The sequence below is a fragment of the Dromaius novaehollandiae genome, chromosome 7, assembly GCF_036370855.1.
Source record: "Dromaius novaehollandiae isolate bDroNov1 chromosome 7, bDroNov1.hap1, whole genome shotgun sequence".
NCBI lineage: Eukaryota > Metazoa > Chordata > Aves > Casuariiformes > Dromaiidae > Dromaius > Dromaius novaehollandiae.
The window spans coordinates 6,850,231-6,873,546 of NC_088104.1; the positions used below are offsets into that span (position 1 = coordinate 6,850,231).

At 40.7% G+C, this 23,316-nt stretch overlaps 1 protein-coding gene across 2 annotated transcripts in view; it reads left to right on the forward strand.

Moving 5' to 3' along the window:
• LOC112997447 (von Willebrand factor D and EGF domain-containing protein-like) overlaps positions 1-23,316 on the forward strand; it is a 186,053-nt gene that overhangs the window by 44,754 nt on the left and 117,983 nt on the right. For both annotated transcript variants that reach the window (XM_026123472.2, XM_064514606.1), the window contains exons 3-7: positions 3,401-3,629; positions 6,266-6,498; positions 15,656-15,745; positions 17,001-17,136; positions 20,979-21,196. In XM_026123472.2, coding sequence (XP_025979257.2) covers positions 3,401-3,629; positions 6,266-6,498; positions 15,656-15,745; positions 17,001-17,136; positions 20,979-21,196 — 906 coding nt within the window. The remainder of the gene's footprint in view (positions 1-3,400; positions 3,630-6,265; positions 6,499-15,655; positions 15,746-17,000; positions 17,137-20,978; positions 21,197-23,316) is intronic.

Sequence of the window (23,316 nt, forward strand, 5' to 3'; positions counted from 1 at the left end):
AGTGCACAGTCAGTCAAAAGGGTTCATTATCACTTGTAATTTGTGCACATTACATAATAAACTATTTAGTTGAAATGGTTTCAATGCAAGATTTGCCAGAACAAATCCAGGGTGCTGCACATCACAGCAGGGGTTTATCAAAAAGCTTGCACACAATATTGTTGGCTTACGTCAGTGGTACGAATCCGCACTTTCTCAAGCACTGAAACAGCTCACAGACTTACGGTGAAGATAAACACAAAGAGGAAGAAAATCACTGTCGTCTTTTTCCATGTTTTATTTTTTCTTTATGTGTTAACAGGGCATACAAAACCACTTTTATGTATGGATCCCATTTCATCTTTTTCCACAGCCAGAATGCACTTGCATCTGTCTATTTATCTACATGGCCCACAGCACAGTAGATATTTGAGTGTCTCATTAATGAATTTATCTTCTCAATACTGCTGAAAGGCAGGGAAGAACTATTACCGTCTCAGCCACCTCCTTTACCTCTGTTTTATAGATAAGGAAGCCAGGCACAAAAAGAGTAAGTGATTTGCCCAAGGTCAGGGAGGCAGGCAAGGAGGCAGTGCCTGCCCGCCCGGCCAGGGATGACAACCAGGCCATCCTCCCACTGCGGAGCAATGCCGACGTGTTGTGGCCACTTACACTGGTACATGCCAAAGCGAGTGGATGCAGCAGTTCTTCAACACATTTCAAACAGCAAAAGGTTTTCTATAGAAAATCATTAGAGGCTTACTTCTGTTCGCTCGGTCGTATATGCAAACGTTCCCTGAGACAGAGGTATTTACCTCTAGTTACCTCAAAGCAACAAAGGTTATATCTCAGCAACCAAGCGGCAGGAATTGGCAGCAAGTCTGTAACTTGTAATAACCCTTCACAGTCAGTGTTACCAGTGCTGCGAACACTTTCCACGGCATTAACTGTACCAGCATCCTTCTTAGCCTCCATGCAGCCGCCATGACTTCACAGGCTAGCACACGTGCAAACCGCACAGGTTAGCGGGACCACGGGAGCGTTGCGGGGGAGCCCGGCTACCGGCTCCTCTCGGGCCATGTGACTTCTGCTGCCACCACAAAGCAGAGTGCAAGGAGATGGGGAAGCTGCTGCTGACTCTGCTGCTCTCATTTTTCACTAGCTGGAGGCTTACAGGTCTGCGCTTGCTCTTCTCGCTCTTTTTAACCAGCGGGACACAGTTCATTGTCCTTGCTCTGGTGCTGCAGCTGAAAACACTTCAATGCAGAGTCCTTAGAGCTTGACAGAGATAATACTTTTCCCGAGACATCTTAGCTTTAGCTCATACTACTTCTCTGTTCACCCTGCTGAACGGCTTGCTTGCGAGGATTTCTAAGAGCTTGCAAACACCCATTCAGCTTCAGTGCCCCTTTGTCTCTTCTGCTCCGCTCCATCCTATTCTAATTGTTCTAGAGCTGTTGGGCTTGACGAGCCGGTGAGGTATGTACATAAATATCTAAACTTAATTTAAAAAATAAAGATCTTTAACCGTATGTGCAGTGGCACTGAAGTCACTGGTTAGAAAGAGGGAGTTCAGATGTAAGTATCTCAATAAGAACATAAAATGAATATGAAATGGAAACTGCTGAGCTCCTGTCACCCACCTTCTCTCTGAATTTTTTCTTCTTTCTCCATGTATGGCACATCATCTTCTCCAGATCCTATTTGAAAGTATTCAGTCCACTCTTTGATGTCATTACTAATGTGTGCTTATAAATATGCCTTGAAAACACAGTTATTTCACATCAAATCTCACTCTCTAAGTCAGAAGTTCCCCAGAATAGAATGAACTCCCCATATCTGCATTTCGTTCAGCTCAGAAAGCACTGGCCTCCCTTACAGCGCTAAATAAATAAAGAGAACAAATCTCTTAAAAAGTCATATACAACATGGCTTTTAAGGAACAAAGGGAAATGGATTCATCTAAAATTCCAAGTAAAGGCATTTCCATGCACATTGCCTTGCTTGCCATTCCTCCCCAGTGGCCTCCTGCACCTGCATTAAAAGAGCAGGGATGCACATGGGCGCGGGGGCGACAAGCACGGGATCAGTACACCCCTCTGCCTGGTCACTGCTGTACTTCTGGGGGAAAACGAGACTTTGGCCGATTTTAATAACATCTCTTTGGAATCATTTTTTTAGAAATCTAACAGTAACTAGCTCCAACAGAAAATCAGACTGTGTCTTGCCATGTGCTTTATTGTCTTCAGATACCTTTCTTTTGCTGGGTGTGCGGCCGCCATTCCCCCATCCCTGCCTTCTGGCTTGTATAGCTCCCAGGTAAAATGACCGAAAGGCACTCACGCGTGACTTCATAACTTTATCCTCTGACTTGAACTGCTTCCCCTGCTGTCACAAACAACTTTTGATTTTAAAAAGTGAAGCAGCAAACCTCAGCCAATGGGGGAAAAAAAGGGTTTTTTCAAACGTGATGTATAGCTAAATGTTCACATGGAGAAGAGGGGTGTCCCAGGAGTCAGACTATTAGAAACAGCATTGTGCACTATCCCTGGCTGAGGAAATGCAAAGAAACAGAAACACTCACTCTCTGTGGAATATGTATGAGAGTCAATTACTGTCAGTATTTGATAATAATTTTGCTAGGCTCAGATTATGCCTGGTCTCCTCACTGAGGTACTTAAAGACAGCTCTGGATAGTCATGTCCGCTTGGTCAGTGGAAAGAGCCAGACACCTACAGAGAGCAATTCAGATCCAAGATCTTTGGACATCTATCTTTAAATTTGGAAAGGTAAATATAGCTCAGTCTCTCCCAGCTGTGACCCAAAATGCACTCACATAAGCCATCTTAGGACCAACTCTTTCTGATGCGTGACCTGCTTTGGGGATTTGCTGTGCTTAGTGGATTCAGGGCCCTAGTCCACAGACTTAGATAAAGCAGTTTATATACAGAAACCTGAAGGTGAAAAAGAAACCACAAAATTTGATCAAATATACTGCGTATCTCTTTTTTAGTGGCGTCCTGCTTCAGGATGGTCCTAACACACCCCAGCCCCTTCTCCTGTGTCTGTCTTGGCTTTCTTACTTACATCCTACTGCCAAAGTGCCAGCTGGAGCGGCCAGCCGATGGGGTCCAAAACGCGCTTTCCCAGCGAGGAATCCAGCCTTTTCACAATGCCTTCATCTGTTTCATATAAACAAAAAATAGAGGAAAATATTTTGGAATTCAGGACTTGTGGTCTCTGAGAATTTATCTGTGTAAAGTCACCTCTTTAAACTGAGCAAGTTATTTATGATCCCCCACATACGCAGCTTTTTCACAGACCCTCCAACTTCACAATGCTCACAGCCTTGGTTTTTAGTGATTCTCCACAGAGTCCTAACATACTTGCTATATATTGTGTCTTCTGTGTGCATCCTCAGATGAACAAATGTGGGACACAAGCTCCGGTGTGGCTGTCGCTGAAATCCGAATCCCTCCCCGTTCCTGGAGAAAGCAAGCAGCTCACAGCCTGTGCCACGTGGCAGTTCTTCTTTGGCAGCGCCAAGGACTGCTGCTTGTTTCGCATACCCATCGCCGTCCGAAACTGCGGCGCATTCTTTGTTTATCTCTTACAGCCTACTCAAGGATGTATGGGCTACTGCGCTGAAGGTGAGGGCCGGTAAAGTATTTATCAATAAGATTGCGTATGTCTCTCTTGCTAGGTGTGCAAAGGTCCTGGTATTGCAATACACATCTCAGTGACCTTGTGAGTCAAGCATTGCTCCCAGTAAGATGCAGACTGTGTGGAAAACAAATCAGCAGCGGTCCAAGGTGTTCCTGAGGAATAGCTATTATTACCAGGGCAAAAAGTAATCTGGTGTGTATTACTGAAGTGCTCTTTGCTTGGTTACAGTTCACATGTAACCTTTCCTATTGTCTTTGGCCCCACTTTGGCTTGAAGTTGCACAGCTAGGTAGCTGGAGCATCTTTGTTTTACTGAGGTACTGTATCTAGGATACTGTATCTAAGGCTTGTTCTTATCTCAAATAATCCAGTATCCCAAAAAAAGGATAATTCTGAAACTCTGGAAGGAAAAAAAAAATCTGATAACATCTTTTTCATGACATTTATATAATTACTCTCGTCAGAAATAATTTTCAGCCTACTACAAGAGATCTAACCTCTCTTCCGTAGCTAGGAAACAAACGAATAGCAGAAAGCAATTGCTCACTCAGTTAAACCTTCTGAACTTAGGAGCGTGTTCAGGTGCATATAGATTTAGCCAGAAAAGACAGTTCTTTCTCAAAGGGAAAAAATTACCTTTATACCTTCCTTTCAGCATTTTTGGACAGAGACAAGACACATTGAGAAACTGGGGTTATCACCTTCCAATCAGGCAAAATTCAAACTTAAAAAAAAGTTTTTAAAGAGAGAGGTATCTATTTTTTTTATCTTTATCAATATTTTAGTATTCCTACATGAAAAAGAGAAGAGAGAGGGAAAAAGGCTTAAAGAAAGTGAGATTAATTCACCATTCTGAAATAAAAATATACCTTAAAATAATGAAACTTTTAATTTCCATAGTTCTTTCTCAGATACATTTTTTTTTGAACACTGTCACATTCCAGTTTAAGTTCAGCATGTTCAACTAAAAGCTTTCATCTATCCTTGTTTGAAAAATTTTGTTCCAGTACTTTTTCAGCAATTGCTTTTGTCCTTTCTGTCATAGTGCTTAAGCACTCAGGCTTATTTAATTGCTTCAGGTCATCAAATTGTTTATTAAAACTGTTGATCCATATTTATTTAGTAACTTTGCATATTAGTACTAGAGACTTAAATCTGCCTGCATTTTTGCCAAAATAAAGTTTATCCCCTTCCCATCTATCCCAAACCAATGAACTTCTGCCCTCTTTTTATTTTATTTATTTTTTTTTTTGACACTGCCATTGATGCCTTCTCCAATTTCTAATGCATTTCTGTGAGGTTCAGCTCTCCTGAGTCTTTAATGACTTTAGGATGTCTTTACAGTATCATGCATTGGATGGAAAACACTCAAAGCTGAAGTTTCTTATGGGGGGTTGTTAGTTCGCTGCGTCAAATTTGGCTGTTGAGCATTGCACAGCACAGCCTCTACGCAGCGAAGAGCTCGGTCCAGCTGGCACCGTCACAGCTTCTTGCAGGGATAGCTCCCCACAGCCCCATCGCCAGGCAGCTCGGGAACACGAGCACCATTCAGCACTTCCCAGGTTCAAATGAAAGGGATTTAAAGTTTCACAGTTTGGCAGAAAGGACATAGCTGAGAAAAGTGGAGTATGTGCCTGCAATTTTGTTCATAGACTCCCATGCTCTGACTGCCTAACTTTGTCCTTCTGGTATAATTTTGTGCAGAAAGTCATAGTCTGAGCCATAGTTTGAGGCAGCTTCCCTTAGAAAGGTAAGAAAAAAGGATATAAACAACTAGCACTTATTCACATTTTAAGTAACTTGTTTCTTTTCCTTACCTCTTGTTATTTGCCCTAGACAGATGTTAACACACCGATTCTCCATTCTGCTGTAACAGTCTCATATCTTATTCTCTCGGGCTTCCATAATATTTTCTACAATCCTGCAAAAAGTTTCTTAATTTATCCTTTCAAACTATCTGAACCAGCTTCATGTTCCATTTGAGTCCAGGTCTCTAGGGATGAAAGAACATTGCCCTACAGTATTATACATCGTTTTGTTTCTACTTTTAACGTGAGTTTAACAGGAAGAAAAGTTTCAGACTTCATAACTTCTTGAAGCCTATAGAAAGCAGACTGTATTTTTAGAGAAGTGGGATTACTCTGGGCAGAGAGAGAATACAGCAAACTGGCTCATTCGAGGTCTGCACCGCATGGCGATATGAGCTGGGTGCTCTTGGAAAGTCAATCTACCTCTGTAATGTAATTCTCCCTCATATCTATTCTATACTTATTGCAAAAATTAGATCAAAGGGCTGTGCTACTGGGGAATCCGAAGTCAAACACCTTTGCCAGAATAATTAATTTTATTAATCTGTATGCTTCATTTCAATAATATTACTCTAACTACAAAATAAAAAATGCCAGGTCAAATATTGTAACAGCAATGGGTAGTCAGTACACTATTGGCTATTTTTGTGCTTTATATGAAAGAGGTTTTTTTGCTTATATAGTTAGTAATCAAATCACAAGAATATAGAACATAGTATTTCTCCCATGTCCAATTAAAATCTTGTTGTTGAATGAATAACTGTACTGTTAAAATAATGTTTTGTCCAATATTCTTTTCTTCTTCCTTTTCAGACAAACCCATGAGCCTGGCTTTGCAACCAGTGATAACTCCTGAGCTTGCGCAAAATCGTGCCCACCTTAGATGCAGTTACAACCACCCTTCCTCAAACCAGCCGCTCCACTACGAGGTGGTCTGGTCACGCCTTTCCACCTCTGGCACGAAAGAAGAGATCCATCGTGACACCACTCAGCAGTCGTTCTCCTACGTAGAGATGAATGGCGTTAATCTCAGACTGGGAGACACGGTAATGCTACTCTGCCCTCAGCATAAAAAAAAAAAAAACACACACACACAAATTTCCAATCAAACTTTTCTAAAATCTTTGCTGGGTTTTTATTAGTGCCTCATTAGTTATATTTACACCTAACAGAAAAAAAGACTGAAGCAGGGGCCTTCTTCTAAACAGGATTCTTCAATAGCATATATCAGGTTCAGAACCTGTAACATTTCTTTGAATTGCACAGAGTTCATGGAAGCTTTCTGCTTTACTGTTTTCTAAAGGCAACTTGAATATCTACGTTTACATTACTATTTGAATGCCATAAAGTTGGCACAAGTAGTAGGTACATGTGCCTGATCCAATTTTTGCTTAGTATTTTTTTGTGCCTTGCAGCAGTGAGAATCTGCAGTATAGGCATACTTGGCTATACGCACAGAGTAATTTTTATACTCACGGACCACAGACACAATAACATCTTTTCACAGAAAAGAAAGATGGTACATTTTGAAGTAGAGGGAGGTTTATTTTATAGTCTTTTTCATGGTGTTCTGCCTCTCTGATTCCAAATTCTTGGTTCAATAGTATACTGAAAGACAGAGTTCATTACAAAACAATCTTTAAGAAGTATATTTGATGGCTTACATAGCAACACAGATCTAGTTTCAACAACACAGATGCCAATATGACATGTGAAAAAATTGACTTGTATATGAATTCATGGCCTTTCACAGTACAGAAACAAGACTTTTAAAGTTAGATTAGGTTCATAACTTCTACAGGCAGAGAGCCATTAGTGATGCTACACAGAACTGGAAGAATAAACAGGGATAATAGCCTTGTATTAAAAGTAGGTTGGAAATAGTCGTGGTGCTTTGCAGCTCTTTTTTCAGATATTTAAGAAACGTGAATAAGCTTTTTCCAGTTCTTGCAAAGGTGAGTCATTTATAACAGTAGCACAATCTAGATAATTATGAGAAGGGAGAAAAAACTATGCCACCTGAATTTGGAATCTGACTGATGCTGCCCTCACTTCCAATACGAGGCAGACAATTCTGCCAGTTTCCAAGCCAAGTTTGCGTTACAAAGGGATATCTACCTTCATCAAAATAATCTCACTTGTAATCACTTCAAATCTAGTTTTAACAATCCTGAGGGATTTGGAGAAAATTTAGTTTTGTTAACTAGTAGCATCACCAAATCTTTATAGGACCTTTTTCATTATATTAAGTTTTCAGTAAGCCCTTTGTCCTTGGCTGAAACCCTCATGTTTAATTTAGCAGGTTTAGTGGCACTAAAATGTTCTCTTCCTTGGTAGAAGTTTTTTAAAGGTCTTCATGGCCTATTCGACTAATTGTAATTATCCATAAATTGTCACTGGTGAAAGCCAAGCAATGAAGCCTCAGCTCTAACTGGGAATTTAGTTTTATATGATAAAGATTAGAAAAGCATTTGACTGTGTTTGCTGTTCCGCTCTGGGTTTCTAATAATAGTTACAAAGGGACAGACTCTCCTTTCACTCCCAGCAGCGTAAACCTGAGGCAGCTTCGTAAGCGCTAATGGGGCTACTGCAAAGGGAAGGTGACGCCACCAAAGACAGATTCACATCCTGAGGACCAGAGTCAGCCGCACGGACACAGTTTGCAACCTCCTGGGCCTGTGAAAGATAAAAGGTGGAAGGAATTCTGCTAAGCCAGCCTTGAACTGAGGGCAGATAAAAGCCACATTAGAGAGGAAGCAATGAATCAGGGGTGCTTTCCAGGCAGCTTCCCCTTGTCTGCTCACAGCCCAGAGGAAGCATCCCAAAGACTCATGCTCAGAAGCGAGTGAGCTGGGACATGGGGACGTAATTCAGAGCAGAATTTGTCCTGCAAGCTGCACTGCTTGCAGCATCTCAAAAAATTGCTTGCCTTTGTTTAACCTACTTTTCACCCACCTCCGCATGGTCTGATTTTGGCCCCAGTGCTTTTATAGATGAATTCTAGGAGTTGTATTATTTATAAACCCAGCCTGAAATCCAGCACCTTCTCTGGTCATTTCTTGGTAAAACAAAATACAGCTAAAAGAAAAGATTATTTTTAATCATCTTTCAGGTGATTGATAGCTATACTATTTTTTATCCATCAGAAAGTCTCCAGGTAATAGGTTAGTCACACAATAGAATAACCATCAATATTTCTTAATATGCAGTCAAACCATATAATAACCTTAAAGAGGAATTGAGATTTACTGGCCAACATTTCTGAACTTGTATTGACTTCTCTTTAGTCTAAACAGCCAGTTATTTTTTTAATAGCAGTCATGTGTGCTTATCTCCCCCATCTCTGGGCTCCAATTTTGTTATTTCAGACAGTGATGTTGGCAGCATAATATTTGTGAAACTATTGCAATCTTAAATAAATCTATAACATGCCGCTATTTCTATATAGACACTGAAAGAAGCCTATTCCATCTGATATGAAAATCCTAGCATTCCTGAGCCTTATTTATATAATACAGACAGAGGTCATTCCATTCCTGGAGGCACAGCCATCTATAAATTATAGTGGCACAGTGTGAGTAATGAGTTATGCTAAGAAAGAAAGGTGTTTAGAAGAAAACTGTGCAGATTTTGCTCAGCACAGCAATCTGAAAGTTCATACGGCGAGAAGCAATTGTCACCATACGTAAACTATGATGTGCATTGTAGAATAAAAATATTTAAGTAAAACTGGCCTTTCCACACTGTGTGCTGTAAGTGGCCATCTTGCATGACACTCTGCAATGCCTGAAAAATATGCCCCAGCAAAGGAGACTGCAAATTAGCACCTCAGTATATAAAAAAGGACAGCTAGTGTTCACTCTCAAAGAAAGAGGAGGGGTATTTCCCCCTGCTGAAATAATAACCCCATCCCAGCCACTGGGGTTGACACAGTCAGCAAGGGAGGTATGAAAAATTGCCTATTTGTAGGTTATAGCTGAGTTTAGAAATCCTTTCTGAAACTTCTGGTAGAGGGAAGAGAGAGCATCCCAGCAGAAACAGAGCTCTGGATAGATCTCAAGAGAGATTTTAAAGCAAAAAGGACCAGGTAAGACAGCAGCCTACAGGACAGCTCACTGGGAAGAATTCCCACATAGACAAAGCCTACAGCCAGCCTCCACCCACCGCTTGGCTATCTGGCAATTTTTTATGTGCAGTTAGTAACAGCTGGACTACCACAAGACTTTACAGGGCATCACGCCATGCTGCTGCAGCAAGGCTCCTTCCACCGACAGTCTCACACAAGGAGCAACTTTAGTTCAAAAGCTTCAGGGTCCAGTTTACTAATTAACTTTTACTTTAACTCAAAGCTAGATTCTCCCTACTTTCTCCTGCTCACTGACTCTTCTGTAAATCCTTTCCAGTGACTTTGCTCCTACCCCTTTCTGCAAATAACTACAGCTGGACCCTTTTTTCCAGCTAATGAGAACTATTTTTTTCATCAGCTCCCCTAAGAAGTGCTTTCCATCAGGTCAGCTAGTCCTTTGCTCTCTTCATCAAGACTGCAAGCCATAGATTCCACAAGTACACACCCCTATCTCCCAGGAGAGCCTTCTCCAGGCTTTTTAACCCCAACCCATTAGCTTCTAATAGAGCAGGCACCTGCAGCTGGGAGGCCTTTATCACCATCACGTGCCACCCCTTCACCTGGCACAACTGATCCCCTACCAAACCCTTCAGCTGAATGCCAGGAGTGTGGCTGAGTGTCTCTTATCCTTGGAAACCTAGCCTGCCTTTTGACACCTGCTTACGTAGCTACCATGGTAGCTCACTACAGGGGTTAATAGAATTAATCACCCACAGGTCAGGCACCTGCACCTTCACAGCTGCACACAGATCTCCCTGCCCCGGGGATAGGAAGAAGGGGGCACCCTGAAATGGTACCTGGTGTTAAGAGGGGAGCTTCCTAGAGCTGGCCAACATAAATTACTAACCGGAGTGGGGTCTCTGAGCTTCCACACCTCTCAGGAAATCTGATGTCCAAGTCAGGAAAATGCCTCCGTCCACATTTTAATCCAGACTTTGAAGTCCTACTCAGGTGTAACTGCTTTTATTTAAGCTTTGAAAGACCATTACCAGTAGAAGCAAATATTTTAATTTTAAACTATTGCTGTTGACCCTGTGGTGCCACTGCCACTACAACACAGCTCAAGCACTTGCCAGAAACACAGGTGACCTGTAGCTGGCCTTCCCAGGAGGGGGCTGCATTAAATAAATGTCTCATCCTTCCCAAAAGAGACTGCCAGCCCCCAGAACGTAGGCTAGACCATCACGGAGAGGAAGCAGGGCCTGGAAGCAGGAACTGCCATGGGCATTTGACTATTGCTTTGGTGGCCATTCAGGGAAACACACGGGCAGCCCTGAGGGGCAGTGCAGAACCTAGCCCTTGAATCCAGCTGCTTTCCCCATGCAGGGACAAGACCTGCTGCCCAGGGGGACAGCCTGAGAGGGACAGTGGCAGCACCTCTTCTCGTGCTTTAAAGCACATGTGGCAGAGCCTGCACTTTTGGAGGGCTCCCGGGTGCACCTGGCACAGCGCTAACCGTGTGCTACTGCCTCCCTTCATCAGGAACCCGCGACAGCCACGGTCTGGTTATGAGCATGAGCCCCATGCCCCCCTGCTCGGGCCAGCATGGGAGCAGAAATGCAGGCACTGAGCATTTTCAGGTCAAACAGCAAATTGCCTTGCAAACCTAGGAGTCTTCACAGTCATGTGACTGCTGAACAGGGATGGGTTTTGAATCACAAAACAAATACCTGTTCCTGTTTTGTTTTCAGGAAGCCAACTCCTTGCTTGATCCCGGCCCAACTACCCTTAGCATTAGTGATGCCTGGGCAAACTAGGAAGTGGGTGAATTCCTGAGACCACAGATTTTCAGAATGATTGAGGCCCAAAGCCTAAAAGTATATAGATCTGTAAGTGACTTCTGAAAAAAAAGCTGTCAGACTTAGGCACTGATAGATGCTTGTGAAAACGTGCCCAAGGTCTTTGCAGGAAATAAGCTGGTTTATCTGCAGCTATTTCCTACAGGACCAGTGCTAACAACCTCCACACTGTCTATCACAGAATTGCTTTGACCGCAAAGACTGTCTCAAACTCCCTTGTTAAGCCACATGCCTTCTCACGTTGCAGAGCCCTGAGCCACGTGTGCTGGTACAGAGCACACCGCTGTCTCAAGACCGGGGAAGCAGAGTGCCACACTCACCCCACTGTAAAACCGTCCTCTGGAAGTCCTTGGCAAATAGCCACATACCCATCTGATATTGCCTCTCCAGTGAGTGCACTGGCAGACTAAGATGATGGGAACTCGAGATAGGATCACGGTGGAGATGATGGCCTCTCTGCATGCGCTGCCTTTGAAGATGATAACACAAGTGAATGCGACTTTCTTTGAGCTTTTCTGTCTCTACCCTCAGCCCCGTTTCTCTTGTCACATGCTCAAACTACCGCAGATGATCACTATGATACATTCAGAAGTAATCAGGGGCACAGAAAAGGAAGAAACCAGCGTTTTTTATGTTCAAAAAGATTATAAACGAATGATTTGTGAGAGCTCTGGATTTTGAGAACTCTGAAAAAACATTTTGATGTGCAAGATGTTAGAGGGAAATTTGCCAGTGATTGTGACAGGTCTTAGCATTTAAATACTCTCCCAATCACTTCCCAGAGCTTTCCAATCCCTACCAAATTAATGGCTGAATTCTGCTTTTGGCTAAATATGCTGCTCACAGGGTTCACAGCAAAGTGGGAGTTGAGTTCACTTAGGGGCAGAAATCTGCTCCAAAACACAGGAAAGGAGAATTTTTTTGCTACTATCACCTTTTTATATCAGAATGTTGTGCCTGTAAGTAGTTTTCTGCCCTACAGAAATAACTGCAAATGCACAAAGGAAAGGAAGCAGACCACAACTGGAAGCAATTGGTTTACAGTGTCTGAAGGCGCCTTTACAGATTTCTGTTCCTTTAAAAGGGATGATGAAAAAGTGTAATTTGATTTTGGAAAGATTTGATGAGTTTGTGAAAAAATGCGGCCTAACCTGTCACGGCCATCAGCATACTGCCATCAGTGATGTTGCTTTTATCTCTTTGCTTTAAAAAAGATACATCCATCGATGGAGGAGGGAGAGGAGAAAAAGAAAAAGTTGATTATTGAACTGGAGAAAAAGAGCTAGTATTTAGCTGAAGGCAAAAATCTTATCAGAGTGACTATCATAATAATTATGTGACAAACTGTCAACCTGTAGCTCAGTAGCCAATGAACATATCTGCTGACTGTGAAGTGAAGTGTGCACCTAACTAGGTAAAGACACAACAAGAAAAGGAACAATATGAAAGACAGAAATAAAATGTACCTCACGACTGGTGCCTATACATTTCTGATTTGCAAATTTTGTACTAAACCCCGTATGTGCTGAAGATATAATTGATAGGGACATGTAGTCTAGTAATAATTTCACAGTATTGTTACGGATTAATTTTCAATTTTAGTATTCAATGCTTTATTAATATAATGTAGCTCTACAATGTTCTACAATGGGTGAAAATACATTGCAAACTGGCAATGAGGCTGGGTTTCTGACATCTTCCACTTCTTTACTGAAGATCAGTCTGAGATTCCTCTGCCAGCGCCTCCCCCTCCATTCAGCTCTGTGCACCCTAGTGAGCCATCCTGCCAGCACTAATTATATCTCCCTCCTTGGCAGGAATTTTGTAAGTGGTGTGCTCAAATGGAAGTCTCCATGTGAATATTTTTGGTAAAAAGCATTGAAGCAAAAAGTGCAAACAACCCAGCAAGTGTAAATACAGTATCTGCAATGCAGATGCATTGGATTTACTCAGTGAGTTCTGTAATGGAATCATTTTTTTTCACTAGGGGGAATATATATCATCCGAACTCTCTCTTTCTGTGTTGTCACTGGCTTGTCAGATCGTGATTTTGCAGATTCTCCCCTTAGCAGCTGTAGCTGAAATGGCAGTAAGAAGGACAACATTCACGTTCTGCCTTCCAAATACAGGAACTTTTTTTTTCAACTTGCAAGTTGAACATGAGCCTTTAAGGAATACTGGGGGATAACAAATATCTAATGATAATAGGGTCTTATTACCTTGAGAACATGAGTTGTTCTCCTTTGGAGGGATACTGGCTGACTCTGAAGTCTCTGAGGAATTTGAACTTCACAGTGTCTCTGTAAGGCCTATGTCTTTTCTCCCCCCAGTAGACATGGTAAGCTGTAAAGGATTCCATCTAGTTAACATAACAAATAACACTATTTTCACTAGGCCAGAATGGCAGCTGGACCTGTCAGCAAAAGAGTGAGAAACTCTGTGAAGGCAAAAAAGGTCTGAACGGCACATAAACCTGGAACTAAGCTGATAGCTGATCTGGAAACAGTCCACTTGAAGAATACGGAAAACACTTCCTTCTTCGTTAGCAGTACAAATAACACTATACTGCTTGCGTTGCATTTTGATTGTGCAAAGATGAATCAGAAAAGACTACTTTTAAGTTTGGAGGAAAACTGTAACTCAGAGGTAATGAAGGGGGATTCATGACATTTTCAGAGTGGTAAAAGAAAGATGGCGGGGTGGTATGCAACTTTAAAAAATGACTCACATCCATATCACCATATCATGCTGGAAATATTTCTTTTGAGCCTGTTTGGTCACCACTGGTCATAAGGGCTGTGTCTAGCTGGCAGGTCCCAGGAGAAGGCCAGTGCGCAGCACCCCTCTGAGAGTCACCTCCAACCACAGCCACATTTTGCAGGCAGCCTGACCTGCGAGCATGTGAGGGCTACCAAAATGTCCCGTCTGCCTCTGGGGCACCGGGACCCTTCAGGCTGCCTACTCACTCCCTGGGAAATGGCTGGAAAGGTTGTCACTGAGCAACAGGCAGTCACGGAGGCCAGCCACAGGCTGCCAGGGTCCATCTCTGTTAGAGATGTGCCTTCTTTCTCCTTCACTATAAGGGACCCCTGCAGATGACAAATGACTTCAGCTTCAAGCCTGATTTTCAGGCTGCTTCTAGGAAGCACTGTGGATGCAGCCGAAGGGTCCAACTGCAAAAAAAGCTCCACTGGCATTTAGGTTTCTGCAAGAACACTGACCTCTCAAAAACACCTAGAGCCCAGGAACCACGACGGTGAGAGCTACTGAGAGAGTAGCACAGCCAGTGGGTGGTGCTGAAAAATCTGTCCAAAGGAATTTATCAAAACAGAAAATAAATTAGATTGGTCTGATTTCTCCTCATGGGTTACTTGAGGCTTAAAAAAAGCAGTAGCTATAAATATGCCATCTGATTATTTGGAATTGATTTAATATGTCACAATCTGTTATTCCATTTACGAGAAGAGGACAAAAAATTCAGAACTACAATTTCAGAGCCTATTGTAGTTTGCTTTAAGGAAAATTTCTGTAGTTTAATCTTATGATCCTAGAAACGATGTTAGTTGTTTGCGATTTCTGAAACCAATGAAACATTGAGATGGCAGATGGTGTGCGGGCTCAGCAGAGATAAAGGTTGCGTGACTGTGCTAGGAATAAAACATAATTGGCCTGGTACATCGTGTTTGGTGCTTTTTGTTTTGAGGGATATTTTTGGTTTTTTTATAATATAAACCTTGTAGGCACATCTGCCTCATCTAGATAATACTTTTATAATGCACTAAGAAAAAAAGGAAAAAGGAGCTTTTTATGTTGCTGACAATGTTTCTGGGACTGGGTGACTGTCAAACTAATCTAAATAAAAGTTCAAAAATATGCTATAGAGAGAGGATATTTGATCCAGTGGACAGACTGTAGTCTGGCATTCTAAAGGCTAATGTCCTCATCCTCGCAGTAACACCTACAAATAGTGTAATTCTCCCTAATTAATATGGAGATAATATTACTAACCCCTAGAAGGAGCTTCAAAAACTGCAGAGAATGTGCTGTAGGCATTTGCTGTTATTAATTGTTGAGACAAGTACCATGTTCTTTTCCTCATTAAAAGCAACCAAAATTCTTTCAAATCTCAAGGTTTATGCATAAACATTTTTTAAAGCCTAGACCTCCAAAAACTCTGTTCCAACAATAAAAAGAAGATCTCAACAACAAATAGGACGATGCATAATTATATCATTCTGTTCAAGAAAAGCTATAAAATACACTGTTTATTTATTACAGGTCTTTTGCACTGTCACTGCTTTTATGAAGGACACTCCTGATCAGCAGTCATTACCCGAAGAAAGCAGTGGATTCTATGCAGGGATTAAGGTAATGCTGATGGCCCTGATTTACTGAACTTCTCTAGCGTATCCCCAGATAAAGATTATATATTATCTGACATGCTCTGAAAGACAATACACAGAAGCATAGGTCTTGATAATCATAACCAGTTCTGTGTCTATGTTCACTTTGAGAAAATGTGTCAATGAATTATACGGCTTTCAGTCTGTTTGTAAAACTCTCTAAAGCACCCATCAGCAGAGTGTGCAGGTATTGACACTAATGCACCATAAAGGATGTGCAAAATTACATCTTCTGATAAATATGCCCCAAAATACTCTCGTGGTTATGTACAGTGAGAAGCCATGCCTGCAAGGATTCAGAATTTTATTGTAACTAGACCAGAAGAAAGTGAAGAGAGAAATGAATTTTTATCAAACAACTTCTTGTAGTCAGACACTAAAAAATCAAATTTCTGAGGGTAAGCCCACACGGTGAGCAAAGCACATGCCCAGTCCTACTCAGGAATTAGACTGTCAGTCTGACAGCCCAAGAAGGCTTGAGACCTTCTGAGTATCTGAGCTTCATACCCAGAAGAATGTTTGAAAAATGTGGAAGCCTTTTCTGTATGACATCCGAAAAACAGTTTCAAAAATTTTTTTTTGAAATGTCAGAATTATTTCCAAGGAATTGCAAGGAATGGGAATTCTAGTTTCTGATTAGCCTTGAATGCTGTTTCTGCCCTTACCCTACAAGAAGAGATATGAAGAAATGGCAGAACCTCATCTACTTTCCCCAGGGCATAAGCCGTGATGTATTATGTATGGAGAAATTCTTTTTCCTGCCATAGCAGAGAAGAGGAATCAGGTGAAAACTGCACTTACTTTGTACCTGTGGCAGATACAAATATAGCGTCCATGTTCATGACTGAGGCAATGCCATACTTCAGGCCATAAATATTGTTAGTGTCTTAGTGCACTGGAATGAAAGTTCCTTTTAACCAGAGTTATTAAAAATAAATAAATTCTATGGTATCATGCTGTTTTCAGGTTTTATAAAAGCCTGTTTTGAGACTGGGAAATGGGAAACAATTAGACACTACATATGACAACTGCAAACATTTTCTTAATTACCAAGCATGTTAAAATATTTTATCAGTAATTTTACCTTTGGAAAATTTAAGATGATTATTACTTTACAAGAAACTTTATGATCCAAAATTGTCTAAAAACACTCAATTTTTCATAAATATCAGCACTACTTTATCGTCAAAATGATCTGAATGTGATTTTCTTATTTTTAGTTTTTACCAGAATCATTACAAATTGCAGAGGATGGCAAAGAGCACGTTTTGACCATTCTGAGTACAGTACCTATTACCTGTTCGGGGCATGACGATTCCTGCAAAATTACTTTTCAGCTAAGTACTGAGGATTTGGGTAAGAGTTTCACATATCAGCATCAAATCAGTATGATTACTTTTCCCAGTACCTATGTTACAATTAATTTTAACAAAGGGCAGAACCCATAAACTCAACTACTGAGGCCTTATATTTGCTTACAGAATAAAATAGATGATCACTCAGGTTTTTGACACCAAAACCCACCTAATTAGCAATAGCTTGAACAATAGTCCACTGAGATTTATGGGTGAAATAAATATGAGTAGAAGAACATATTTTAAGTTATGGGAGTATAGCATTCCATTTTAAGCTTTGTAATAAACATGGTCTTAGCTAGAATAATTCCACTAATTATCAATAAGGAGTTCACCTACAAATTTATTATTCAGTAAATGTATACTGAAGCCTTTTTTTCTTTCTTTTGTTGGCTTGCAGTTTTTGTCTACCTTAATTTAGATTAAAAAAATCATTCTTCTTGTAATATATTCTTTTCCTAAATGTATTTTTAATTGAAAATATTGACAATGTCTCTTAGAAAATTATCTTGCCCTTTTAATTGATAAATACTTTCCCCAGATTAATCTGGTGGAATATCACGCCTAAACAAGGGAATCATTTGGATTTTTATTTACCATTTTCACTAAAGAAAACACCTGAACCTTTTTATAGCATGGGATTTATTCTGCTTCTACAGGGGACTCAATGAGAAGATTGATTAGAGCTAGGATTAGGCCCACAGTTTTTCTACCCCCAAAAAGCCAGTTCAAAAAATTTTGGCAAAAATCAGACAGTTTCTGATATTTTTCCCTTAATATATCCTTGAAGGTGTGAATTGTCCTTTAGACTCCTTCCACAGCAATGAGATTAGCCCCTGTTTTTAAGCAATGCAACTGAAGCACTGCTAAAATTGTCTTTAGTAAAGGAATCTAAATCTTTGCCTCTTCCCCTTTAAATCTGCCACTGATGCATACATTAAATTGAACTTCCTCTAAAAAGGCAAGGACCAGTAAGTCTCTGCAGTGGCTCAATCCTCCACCCCACTCTCACTTCTCAGTCTCTGCCTTTTTTTTAATCAAGCACTTACGTGAGTTCTCAGTCCCTCTTCTTTCTCTCCCCACCATCAGCCAAGTGCACAAACAGAAGAAAAAAGTCATTCGAATGATATCATAACACAGTGATCTTAAACTGAACGGCACCTTATGGTTCCAGCAGCTGTGTTGGCTCTCGGACATGGAGTACTTTGAATTTCTTCCTGGCTCAGCGGTTCTCTGTTTTATATATTCCTCTTGGCTTACAGTCTCCGTCAGTCTATCAGGCAAACATTCGCTGAGGTCATGGGAACAGATGCACTTAGATATTTAGGTACCAAAGAACGCAGGCTGGTGTGTGGTGGGATGTCCTCAAAACCTCTAGGCAACTTAAACACCTACCCTTTATGGGGCTCAAATGAAAGCTTGTCACAGAATCTACAAGGGCAATTTTTAACTCCTCTTAGCTACGTAGATACATTCTTAAGCCTTTGAAAACCTCGCTGACAGTAAACTCAGGGACTAGGAGCTCACAAGCCTGGGGAGGCTGAGACTGATAAATGAGAACCTAAGGTTGACTTCTTGCCAGGGGTCTCCTCCAGGCCCACAACGCACTTTTGCTTTTTACTGAAGGAAAGAAGTGAGGTAAAATTTGCAGGAGCAGATTTATTTCCAAGGCTTCAATGGGCCTGACATTTTGGTGCCAAGAGGTGTCAAGACAGAGACACAACTTGACCAATTAACTAATCTTTGAGGGAACCTGTCACTGAAGTGGCAACTTTCTGTCAGTTTTAATCATCTCATTTATGTAGCTTAAGCTAATAACCAACTCTAGTCCTTGATTGTTCCACCTTGAGGCCATTTCCTTGTATGACACTGGGCTGTTTATAATCAATTGAGATATTTATATGTAGCTAAGATTGAGTAGCTACTGCTGTGTGTTTGCATAACCACATGTTTACTTTGTGCCTTTATTGTCTGCAGGGTTTCTTTGTTTATTCGAAAGAACGCTGTGGGCTTCTGAAAAACGTAATGCTGGCCACAGTGCTATAAATTGAAAATAAAAACAGTTTTAGCTGAGATTCACTTATACTGAAGAAATTAACTGACAAGCTCCTTGTCTGACTGAATCCATGCAACACCACTGTTGTGTTAATTATGTAGGGAATAAGTGATAAGAAAGCTAATTACAAGCATAGAAATATCTCTCTAAGTTCAGACAATATCGTAATGAATGCCTAGACACACCAGAGCCACTGGAGTTCTGCTTTTGTTAAGTTTATCATTGCTGTTTTGACAAGATGATTCTGTTTGATTTTAAACTTTTGTTCTGGGTTGTGAGTACAGCCCATGGGGCTGCAATGGCAATAGCCATTCCTTATGGAAACCTCCAATTTAATTGAATCAAGAACCTTGAAAATGAACGAAGAGTTTTCTACATGAAGTAAGGCAGCCTTTAAGGATTTGGCCTGAGAGATAATGTGCTATTAATGTTTGTAGGTTTTAATTCAGTTTCTATAGAACTCTACAGGGTTAATTTCAATTACGTTTTATGAGTCTTTTCCATGAGGAATAAAATGTTGATTACTTAATCATATTAGAAATACAATCTTAGAACACTTGAATACCATCTCCTATAAATTATTAAACAAATCTAGAAATCTGAAAAATGATACAAAAATCACTTATTTTTGTATCCAATTAATTCCATTAACACCATTTCCAGAATGCTGTTCATTATTATCTGATAAATATTGGTCTGGGACAGAAAATTAAGCATTTAGCGCAAACACTGGTAGTCTTGAAATCAGCTGTAGGCCCAAAATTCCATTTTATACTCACTAAAGAATTCATGAAGGGTTGGATGACTTCTTGAGGAGAAGACAGACATTATCTAAAACACAGGCCGACTGGCTCAGAACCAAATGCTGTTATGATTCCATTTTCATAAAAAACACATCCGTGTAAAAAAAAAAAAAGGGGGGGAATTAGTATTTTACCTGTGACCTCAGCATGAAGGGTCAGGACTGAAGAGAAATGGACACTGCTAGTCCTGCTGCTAGAAGAAGTCCCTTTAGGAATGATATGATGTGCAGAGGCAGAGCTGCATAAATAAGTTTGAGTTACCATTGCCACATTGACTTTGTCAGCACCCATCACTTTCCCACCCATCACAGATGCTTATATGGCTAGCAACACCATCGTACATTATTTTTCCACAGTCCTTTAGTGAATTTATCCTCACAGCTCCTCTACGAAAGATAGAAATGATACTACCATCATTTTACAGATGGAAACTAAAGCAAAATGACCTAGCTAAATCCAAAAATCTGTAAAAGATAAGGGTCTACTGATCTGTTGCATTTGCTTCCCTGTCTGGACCTGAAAGTCACTAAAAACTGATTTAAGAACCCTCTCTTTCCAGATAAAAAAATTCCCTTTATTTTAAATTAAGCAAGTCCCAGCAGATACCATTTTATAATAAAGCCAGTGAAAGAAAAATGTTTTCCTGAAACATAGATTCATCTCATTCTTTGTCATGAGAAATACTCATCTTCATTTCCTGAGCGTGGACCCATAAAGATAAGACTGTCATTCCAGAAATATTAGTACCTGTGGACAGAACAGCACCAGTGAGTTTTAGCAAAATGTCTATTGCGGGAAAGAAAAAACAGTAAAATGTGCAAAGGGATGCCAGATTAAGTCAGTCACAACTGTCTTCATGCAAAACCCATCTGGTTTCCATGCATGTGTGTCTTGGAATGTAAAACACTTGTGCTGGATGGCAAACAGGGGGCAGGCAACTGTTGGGATATCTCTTGTCAAACTCAGTGTTCATGTTCATTTTAGATAGTCGGTTCCTGGGGCCCCCAAACATAGCCCTTTCAGCATGCCAGGTGGATCTGCTGCAGATGCCCTGCACGGAAAGCAGCTGCGCAGCAGCCGCGCTGACGGTGACAGCTGTGACAGACTTTGCGCAGGATGGGAACCGCGTCGCTCACATCAGAGCGAAGCCAGCCAAATGGAGCGAACTGCTCTGGAGGGCTTACACACCAAAGGATGTAAAGGTTGGTTCCTAAAATAATTTGGAAAACATGTTAAATTTAAATGGGAGTTTTAGTATCAGAGAAAACAGGACAATAAATCTTAACCACATAAACACTAACATTTGGGGACTGCTGTTAGCAGAGTAAACCAAACCAGTGACTTTCTATGCCAAGAAAATTAACATGCAAAGCTTTTAGTTTTAACAGACTCATGTTTGATTATCAGTCACCAAGTCAGCAGGGCAAACAGCTGCATTACAGACTTAACCCAGCTTGCCTGTGTGTGCTGTGGGAAGGCAGGCAGAGGGGAGAACCCGGTTTAGGGAATTAACACTCCTTTTCAAGGAAGAGATGAAGGAAAAGCCACCAGTTTGGAGGAAAATTTCCAAAAAAGCACAGAAACCACGTGGACTTGATAAAATTAGTCATGGTGAAAGGAAAGCTGGTCCTGCAAAAAAACTTCATGCAAAAAAGGTGACTGCCTTAGTAATTAGAAAGGAGAACTGAGAATCAGTACTGCTGTGTTCAGTTTGTGACCCTGCCAGTAATCAGCGTGAGATGTCTGATGACACCCTTACCCGCTCTTTCTCTTCCTATATCTGTGTATAAAATATCCAAAATAAAAATAATGAGAATCAATCAGTGAGCCAAACCACACCTGCACCGCAGAAAGCCTGCCCAAAGGAGTGTGGCAAGCAGCAACTGGCCCATCATTTGTGAAGGTCTTTCAGACTCTCAGCTGAGAGGTTTCATAGCAGTGTGCCATAATCCCATGGCCTGAGAGAATAACCCAGAATACATATCTGATTTGATTCAGCTAAAATTTCCAGAGCAGTGGCACATCCAAGCTGGTATATTATAACTCACAGAAAACATGCTTCCAATGAAATGTATAATGTGGATGGTATTGTAGTCTCACAGAATAACTCATATTATAATTTCACTTATAATACCTTTACGGCAGAATCACTAGCATCATTTTAGTGGATTTACTCACGAAAGAATGAGATCAAGCTGAAGTAAAAGATTTTTTGTCTTTAAACTTAAAATTACTAGCATGTAACTATCTCCTTTCCTCTCCCACATAGGTTTCTTTTAAACTTCTAAAGATTTTTCTTAAATAAGCAATAGCAGCTAATTTAATGCAGTGCACTCACATATCCATATTTTTTTCTTGAAGTTACGAATGCTTCCATTAAAATGTGAAAATATAGCAAATGTGAAATGAAGTTAATCAATTTTAATAATAAATTGCATCTAAACCTAGTTAAAATTTGATCTATAGACACAAATAGACATTATCTGTCCCTCCCCATTTGCTGCTTTGCAGATAATCAGAGGCATTAATGTAAAACAGTTCCTGCAACATATCAAGGAAAAACTCATATACTAAAATCCACAGAGTCCTTAGCTGTTCAGACTTGTTTAACTGTTTTCAACTTAACTGAAAACTGAATGGAAATGGCTTGCAGAACATTCTGACATACTCAGATGCCTGAAAAAATGGATTTCTTCAGCAACCTAAGACTTCATGTACAGTTGCATCCTCTGCTGGTATCATGTAAGATAAGAGCAGGGCAGAAAGGGACTTGCGTATGTGTTTGTTCATATGTTTTACCTAGAAAGGTGGAGAAACTTAGAAAGCGGAGAAAATGTGAAAATTCTGTGATACTGCTTTACATCACTCAGTAGATACAAATGATGCAATTGACCTCGTATCAAAATGCCGTTCAAAGGGATGTTCTGTTTTTCATTCCTCAAGACAATCACTCTGCTAGTTGGGGATACCAGATACTGGTAGGTGTATAAGAAATGTCACTGTGGGGCGGTTAAAGGGCATTTTGAAATATGATGTATTGCCTCAGATGAGGAACTTTATCAGTGAGTGTAGTTCTACCTTTTCACTCTTACTCATTTATTTAATTTCACCGCTGCTAAAAAGCTAAATTCGGCTTTGTCACTGAAAGACTGCACAAGGATATAGTGGCCATTCCTCTTCCCTGCTCCACAGATCACAGCGGAACTAACTGAATTGCACCTCTGGATTTCTCATGGACAAACAGCAAGCAAGCAGCCCTGACCAAAAAATCCCTGGCAGGCTGGATATGTCAATAACATAATACTTCATCATTCCCACCAGT